The sequence below is a fragment of the Pteropus medius genome, unplaced genomic scaffold (assembly GCF_902729225.1).
Source record: "Pteropus medius unplaced genomic scaffold, Ma_sr-lr_union100, whole genome shotgun sequence".
In the NCBI taxonomy this organism is placed as follows: domain Eukaryota; kingdom Metazoa; phylum Chordata; class Mammalia; order Chiroptera; family Pteropodidae; genus Pteropus; species Pteropus medius.
Genome location: NW_024354569.1, coordinates 103650 through 113022, shown reverse-complemented (window position 1 = coordinate 113022; position 9373 = coordinate 103650). Strand labels below are relative to the sequence as shown.

General features: G+C 35.5%; 1 protein-coding gene across 1 annotated transcript; it reads right to left on the bottom strand.

The window, feature by feature from the left end:
• Positions 1 to 219: 219 nt before the first annotated feature.
• On the bottom strand, positions 220 to 1167 carry LOC120596690 (olfactory receptor 4A5-like). The gene has a single exon (XM_039855165.1). The coding sequence runs from the start codon at positions 1165 to 1167 to the stop codon at positions 220 to 222; it is 948 nt and encodes a 315-aa protein (XP_039711099.1).
• Positions 1168 to 9373: the final 8206 nt, after the last annotated feature.

Genomic DNA, 9373 nt, shown 5'->3' with positions numbered 1-9373 from the left:
TTACTCTTTCTTGTAATAGGACAAAGACCTGTATGTTTCATTTATGCTCCAAAATTGTTCTGTTATACTGAATCTAACCTCAAACGATAATGGATTCCACATTTTTATGCCTTTCTGTAATGAAGTACAGCATCACTAAAGAATCCATTGATTTAACTAAATCATCCATTGTTAGAATTTACTACCAATTTGTTGCTTCAGAATTAGAAACAAATCTGTTTAGTATGACTGACACATCCTTATTATAGCTACAGTTAACTTTTTACAAAAGAGATTTTTCATAGCATTTTTCATCTCCAAATTTCTCAGGGTGTATATTAAAGGATTCAACATGGGAGTGATAACCGTATAAAACACAGTTATAAATTTATCAATGGGGAAGTTGGAAACAGGTCTAACATACATGAAAATACAGGGAACGAAAAAGAGGACAACCACCGTGACGTGAGAACTGCAAGTAGACAGGGCTTTGCGCCTCCCTTCCTGACTGTGACTTTTAAGAGAATTTAGGATGACTCCGTAGGAGACTAGTAAAAGAACAAAGGTGATGATACAGATTACACCACCATTAACAACCACCATGAGGCCTACGAAGTAGGTGTCAGTGCAGGCAAGTTCCAACAATGGGAACATGTCACAGAAGAAGTGGTCAATGACATTGGGACCACAGAAGGGGAGGCTGTACACAACAAGAATTTGAAATACAGTGTGCATAAAACCTCCAACCCAGGCCACCACCAACAGCATGATGCAAACCTGTCTATTCATGATGGTTAGGTAGTGCAGTGGCTTACAGATAGCCACATATCGATCGTAGGCCATCACCACCAGTAGGAAGACCTCAGCGCCGCCAAATAAGTGGTCCAGAAAGAGCTGTCCCATGCAAGCTGAGAAGGAAATTGTCTTTTTAACACAGAATAAATCTACAGTCAATTTCAGTGAAACAGCAGTGGAATAAACCACATCTATGAGTGACAGACAGGCAAGGAAGAGGTACATAGGGGAGCCCAGGGAAGGGCTGACAAAAACAGTCACCACGATGAGCAGGTTGCCCACCACTGTCACAATGTAGATGAGTAAAAATATGACAAATAATGCTTTTTGCCCCTCAGGATCCTGAGTGAGGCCCAGGAGGATAAATTCTGTCACATTGTTAGTATGTCCCATCGACTCTTCTATAAGGGCTGGTTCATGGATGGGAGGTCAGGAGACGGGACCTGTAATGAAATCATGAACTTGACTATGAACACATCCATTATGCTCTGGATACAACTTCTGATTATATCTGCTACAGTGGTTTACAAACAATAAACACATAGTAAATATCTATGAATAATTCTTCCAAAGAGCTCATTACCTTCCCTTGATTCAATTTCTCTTTAGAAGACTTTGCTGGTGCTCAAATAAGAGGTTCTATCTCAAAGACTTAGTGGATTGTCCACAGAGAAGAGGAATCGAAGGCCCGACATCAGTCACATGTTTCACAGAGCCTTCTAAAAACCATTTCAGTCTGTGGCTCAGAAGTCAGCAGTGATAAACCGGGAAAGGATTCCAGGATGTCAGAAACTCACTCTCTGCTGGTGGCAAAACAACTGTAAATACATTGGCATAGAATAAGTCCCCTGAGTTGGTAGCACTTGCGATGAGTACCTTTACAACATGATCTATGTCCCACCAAAAGTCAAGTCCCCTCCATAATAACTCAGTATGGTGTGACCCATAATTAGAGGTTCCATCCTCCATCACTCAAAGGATGTTCACTCTTCATGGATATCTCATTAAATTTCAAGACACCATTCTTTGAACTGTATCAAATAACTACAAAATTATTTACCACATCATTCTGCCAATTACTTGGTTGTCTCTGTGACTGTCAGGTTTTTCTTCTTTGACTGTTATCTTTTTAAGGAGTTTTAGTTTTGTCCACTTGATCTCTGCCAAGCCCACGATTCTTAACACACATATACTATTAGCTTTTCAGAAAGTATTTTTGAACTCAACTGAATTAATTACGTTAGAAGCTAGTATTCTTTTCTTCAAAACTCTTGTGGAAACCTAGGTAATGAGGGAGGAGAACGTAGATACTCAAAAGGGAGATAGAGGAAAAGGGCACATGGTTTTATTTTTAATGCTTCTTAGGTGCTGAGAGAGATGAAAAACAGAGCTTCAGGGTCCAGATTCCAAAAGGCAGCATACTCAAGGGAAAAGTCCAAGCTCAGTGTAAGAAGGCATGGGTTTGAGCCATTTAAAATGCAATTGCATGTCTGTCTCACTGGAAAATTAAGGGCTTGAACTAAAAAACCTCAGAAACCTTTGCAGTCTAAGTATCTATAACACTTTTTTGCAGCCCCAACTTATTCTATTCTGCTGACATTTTTTATATCTTTATAATTAAAGAAAAAATATGATCCATGCACCTTAAGAACACCTAAATAGTGGGAAATGAAAGCAATGAAGGAACAAATGAGGAAGGAGAAATTATATTTATGAGATCAATATCCACAAGTAATAAGAATATTAATGTGATAAGTAAGTGATATTAGTATTCCTTAAAAGTATTCAAAAAGACTTTCTTGAATGAGGAACTGCCGAAGGCCCAATCCCCTAGGTCTTCCAGTGGTTACTCAAGAGGCCTCTTGAGAAGCAATAACAAAAATACATGTAATACGTCTTACTAAAGAAAGGAAAATGCAAAAAAAAAATAAAAAAAAAACTGATTGCTCAGATTTTCTGCTTAGGATAAGAAGGACAAAGTTAAACAAGAGAAAAGAATTGCACAACTAGAGATACAAACCCAAACTCTTTGCTTATTCACTGCTGAGGAAATTACAGGATTACTAAACATCAAATGGAGAAGCTGAATCCATCCACACAGATTTGGCAGGGAGAAGGAGAGAGGACTGTGCAGACTGTGCAGAAGCTGAGCTTTCTATGGGAGCCATGTGTGATGAACACTCTACATGCCTCGCTCACATCGCTGCTCCAGTTCATTCAGGCATTCTATCATTTTTCATGCCACTGACTGATAAGGCACACCCACTGAAGCACATAAAGGTATAAGGCAGTCTCTATCTAATTCTTTCACACTTTTTACTCTCTGCAGGATCCGTCAGTGCCCTACTCTTATTAATCATCAGTGTTGAGTTTCACCAGGATATATCTTCTATTAGCTAGTTAAATTATTCAAGAGAAAAATTAGGTAACCTATTCTGTCATTTAAGTCATCAATGAGCCTATGCTATAAAAACTGAAAGAAGGTGTTACTGGATTTTCAATTTAAACCACTAAGTTAACACTTCTCTACTTCAAAATCATCTTTTAACATACATGCTTAAACATACACCTTTTAAAAAAGATAAAGTACTTGGAATACAGTTTTATGAATCTCGATAAGTGAGAGCAAGTGAGGTAGTTCCCTGAGCACAGGTTTCTTTATGAATATGTAGAAATATGAGTTCTGTGATCATTTAAAAGTTTCACATATATCAACCTTCCACATGAGAATCTGAAAATCCCACATGAAGCTTCCAGATTAGAACAGGCATTTATTACTTTATATTCTACAAACTGCAATGTATACAATTTTAAGTTCTCTAGTGTAAAATTTTAAAGTAATTATAAATATTAATATATTTTGTAAAATATAATAGTCCAACAACCACAATTATAATTCCATTAGTTCATTAGAGTTGCATTACATGTTTCTCTTTGTTATTTGGCAAAATGGATAATAAACACATGTCAGGCTGTGATATTAAAACCAAATATATTTTGTATATTCTGGCTGACTTCTGTGTTATACCAACTTAATTTTATCAATTCAGACTTCCCTCAACAAAAATAAATATTTAAAATATTAGCTATATTTAAATATGTTTAAATATATTGCATGAATTTTCAATGAGCATCCCTTGTTGGTTGTTTTAAGAACTCACCCTAGGTCTTTGCCTTAGTCTTTAAATCAGTGCTCCTTTCACTGAGAGTAACTATAGATATATTAGATTTCTGTGTGTGACCACAGAATACACAATAATGAATAGCTGTTAAAAAGATCTACAGATAATTTCACATGGCCACACTTTCCATATTTCCATGCAGACGCCCCATCACCTCAGTCCTTCAGATAAGTATAGCAGTATCCAGTGTGAATGTCTACCATATGAATACCTTAAATAAAACATTTACGTACAAAAATAGTAGAAGGGTCTCACCTGGGAAAATTTTTTCAGAGAAAATAAAGTGCTATGATCACATGGATACGTAAAAAAATGTACTAATTAGTAGAAATTACCTTGACCAAGTTTGTTTTTCCAACACAAAAATCCCCAATCTTTTAAACACTGATATTAATTATTTGAATAGCCTCTTGTTAGTCAATTATGTGAGGCAACCAAAAAGCACTTTACTTTTGGATTTAGAATAGCATTCACGTCTCTGACCAAAAACGACTCTCTGTACCTAAGGAGACAAATGCTGGGATTTATCTTCCTGAAATAGCTAATGACAGTATTCTCACAGGTGATAGTAGAACTTGTTAGCCTTTCAGTCATTCCTTATCCCTAAGGAAACTGTTTTCTAATTAAAAAATGACTCTACCTCTTTCTAACTTCATCGTAGAAAATTTAGACCTTCCACAGTTTCTATAAGCAATGAGAGATATCAATGCAAAGTGAAGTACAACAAGAAAACATCTCTAGAGCAGCAGTCCTCAATCTTTTTGGCACCAAATACTGGTGCTCCTATGAGAATTTCATGCCTAACCATCTGCGGTGGAGCTGAGGCAGTGATGATAGTGCTGGCGAGCGACTGCCAATACAGATGAAGCTTCTGTAGCTGCCTGCATTCACCTCCTGCTGTGCGACCCAGTTCTCTACAGGCCACACATGAGTACCAGTCCATAGATCGGTGTTTGGGGACGCCAGATCTAGAGGACCAGATATCAGTTAAGAGAGACTCCAGCCTAAGCAGAAATTTAAGTTTCAGAAATCTCTCAGGCATTTCCATCAGAAAAATCATTGTTCCATTTACATGTACAGACACAGCCTCTGGCTTTTAAATCATTACTGTTTCAAAGGAAAGAGAATGTAGGGTATTTAGAGATTACTTATTTGAATATTTAGAACAAATTCAAATAAAGAAATCTCTCTGGACAGTATACTCTCCTAGAGCAATCCCTAGAGAAAAAAAAGATTTGAGTCTGACCAAGAAAGAGTAGAAAGAGACAGCCCAAAATATGAAAAGCCTCGAATTTGAATAGAAAATTAATAACACGAATATGAATTTATGAGCTTCAAATTAGAAAATCTTTAGGTAAGGCAAGTAATATTTAAGCCAATGAAAGGACACCCAGTCTCAGGATCCCTGACTCAGCCATATTCCTACAAAAGGAGGTCCTTCTCCAGCTGCTAGTCTCTGCTCTAGAGGCCCTGAGGCTCAGAGGTGGAGAGACTTGGGGCTGAGGAAGTTACTGAAGTTGATATTTCAATTCTTGAAAAGACTAGTATTCATAGTTGTATAGTTTGAATGCCTAGATCTAAGTCAGCTGCAAACATAAAGTGACTATCAGGCAAATAGAAGCAGAGGAGAGCGACCCTTACTAAAAACAGGGCATTATAAGCTTCTATAATAAGAAGAGAATTGCTGTAGCAAGATAGTAATGAAAGCATACATAGAAACAAATTGAAATAACAATGACTGAAAAGGGGAGATTTCAAAGATCCAAATGCACAAAGGGGAAAGGAATAAGGCACACAAAGAAGAAAATGGACAAATATATATATATATATCTTTTTCATATTTGTAATGGTAACCACACACCATAGAGTGAGAACTGAAGTATATAACATAAAACAAGAATCAAAGGCAAAACCAACTAAAGTCAAACAAAATAAAGAAAACAGAAACACAAGGACAAGGAAGCAATGGAAACACCGAGCTACCAGAAAGCAAAAGATAAAATGGCTATAAGAAGACTTCCTATTTCAATAATCATCCTAAATGTAAATGGAATGAACTCACCAATAAAAAGGCACAGAGTTGCAGAATGGATCAAAAAACAAAACCCAACCATATTCCGCGTCCCGGAGACACATCTCAGCTCCAAAGACAAATATAGACTCAAAGTGAAAGGGTGGAAAATGATATTTCAAGCAAATGGCATTCAGAGAAAAACGGGAGTAGCGGTACAAATATCAGATGAAATAGACTTCAAAATAAGAAAAAGAAAGATAATGAGGGACACTGAATAATGATGAAGGGAATCATGCACCAAGAAGACATAACACTTATTAATACCTATGCTCCCAATCAGGGAGCCCCAAAATATGTAAAGCAATTACTAACAGAACTAAAGAGAGAAACAGACCAAAACACTCTCATAGTAGGGGACCTAAATACCCCACTGTCAGATATGGACAGATCATCCAAACAGAAAATCAATAAGGAAATAACGTCCTTAAACGACACATTAAACCAACTGGACATAATTGACATCTACAGAGCTTTCCATCCCAAAACAGCTGCTTATACATTCTTCTCTAGTGCACGTGGAACAGTCTCAAGAATCAACCACATACTGGGACACAGAGAAAGTCTCAACAAATAAAAGAGGATTGAAATCATACCAACCACTTTCTCTGATCACAATGCTTTGAAACTAGAGATCAGCTGCTAAAAGAAATCAGGAAGAACCACAAATATATGGAGATTAAACAACATGCTACTGAAAAATAACTGGGTCAGAGAAGAAATAAAAAGAGAGATCAAGAGATACATAGAAATGAATAATGATAGTATAAAATATCAAAACTTTTGGGACACAGCAAAAGCGGTCCTAAGAGGAAAGTTCATATCATTACAGGCCTATCTCGAAAAACAAGAAAGAGCCCAAATAAACAACCTAACACTTCATCTTAAAAACTAGCAAAGGAAGAACAAATGAGGCCTAAAGTCAGCAGAAAAAAAAAAAAGAAATCATAAAATTAGAGCAGAAATGAATGAAATTGAAAAGAAAAAAAGCAATAGAAAAAAATAAGTGCAACGAAGAGTTCGTTCTTTGAGAAGGTTAATAAAATTGACAAACCCCTGGCTAGCCTCACTAAGAAAAAAAAGAAAGGACACAAATAAACAAAAGCAGGGATGAAAGAGGGAAAATTATGACTGACAATGGAGGGATACAAAGGATCATGCAAGAATACAATGAAAAAGTATATAACACCAAATTTAATAACCTAGAAGAAATGGACCAGTACTTAGAAAAATACAATCTTCCTAGACTGAATCAAGAAGATCTGGAAAATCTAAATAGACTGATCAGCAGTATGCAAATGGAAACAACCATCAAAAACCTACCAAAAAGTGAAAGTCCAGGACCAGATGGCTTTACCAGTGAATTCTACCAAACATTCAAAGAAAATTTAATACCTATTCTCATCAAACTCTTCCAAATAATTGAAGAGGAGGCAATACTTCCCAATTCATTTTATGAGGCTAATTTTACTCTGATACCAAAACCTGGTAAAGATAACACAAAAAAAAAACTACAGACCAATATCTCTCATGAACACAGATGCAAAAATCCTAAATAAGATACTAGCGAACTGAATACAGCAACATATTAAAAAGATTTTACACCATGATCAAGTGGGCTTCATCCTAGGGGCACAGGGATCGTTCAACATATGCATATCGATTAATGTGATACACCACATAAACAAATTAAAAAATAAGAATCATATGATCATTAGATGCAGAAAAAGTCTTTGACAAGATACAGCACCCATTTATGATCAAAACACTTAACAAAATTGGTATAGAAGGAAAGTACTTTAACATAATAAATGACATATATGACAAGCCCTCAGCCAAGATTATACTTAATGGTGATAAACTAAAAACCTTCCTCTAAGATCAGGAACAAGGCAAGGCTGTCCAATATTGTCACTGCTATTCAGTATAACATTGGAAGTCCTAGCAAGTGCAATCAGGCAAAAGAAAGATATATAAGGCATCCAAATAGGAAATGAAGAAGTCAAACTGTCACTATTTGCAGATGACATGATTCTCTACATAAAAAACCTTAAAGACTCTACAATACTACTAGAAACAATAAGCAAATACAGTATAGTCTCCAGATACAAAATCAATGTTCAAAAATCCATAGTGTTCTTACACTCTAATAATGAAGTATCAGAAAAAGAAGTAGAAAAAATCATTCCTTTTGCAATTGCAACAAAAAGAATAAAATACCTAGGAATAAATTTAACAAAACATGTGAAGGACCTAAATAATGAAAACTACAAGACCCTATTAAAAGAAATCAAAGAAGATGCAAAGAAATGGAAAGGTATTCCGTGTTCTTGGATTGGAAGAATCAACATAGTTAAAATGACCATATTACCTAAAGCACTATACAGATTTAATGCAATCCCCATCAAAATCTCATTGGCATTTTTTAAAGAAATAGAACAAAAAAAATCACCAGATTTGTATGGAAACAGAAAAGACCCCGAATTGCCAAAGCCATCCTGAGAAATAACAATGAGGCTAGAAGCATCGCTCTGCCCAACTTCAAATTATACTACAAAATGTCAGTAATGAAAATGCATGGTATTGGCAGCAAAACAGACACATGGACCAGTGGAACGGAATCAAGAGTCCCTAAGTAACCCCACATTTATGCGGGCAAATAATTGTCAACAAAAAAGCCAAAACATACAGCGGAGAAAGGAAATCCTCTTCAATAAATGGTTCTGGGAAAATTGGAAGGCCACCTGCAAAACAGAAAAATAAGTGAATTTAGCAAGTCTGTAGGATTCCAGGTTTTAAAAATGTTCAATTGTTATTCTATTTATTAGCATCAATTACAACTAAAATATAAAAATAATTTAAGCACCTTCTACAATGGCATCTGAAAATAAAAATACTTAGGAAAAGATAAGCAAGATCCCAACACAGAAAACTAAAAATCTTTTCAGAATTTAAATTTTTAAACACCTAAATAAATAAATATATCATGTTCAGAAAATAGAAAATTCAAATAGTAAAGATGTTAATCACGGTACAAATTTTAATTATTTAATGAAATCTTTTTTAAATTATCTGAATTAAACTTATTAAAGTTTAAATTGACTGAAGTGACATAATAATACTATATAGCTTTCAAGTATACAATTAAACAATATGTTATGTGTCTATTGCATTGTTTGTTCAACACCCAAAATTAAATTGTATACTGTCACCTTATATTTGACCCCCTTTACACTTATCTACCTTCCTCCTACCTTTCCCCTCTGGTAACCACTAAATATTGTGTTTCTATGAGTTTTTGTTTGTTTTGTTCATTTGTTGCTTTCAGTTTTATATCCCACATATG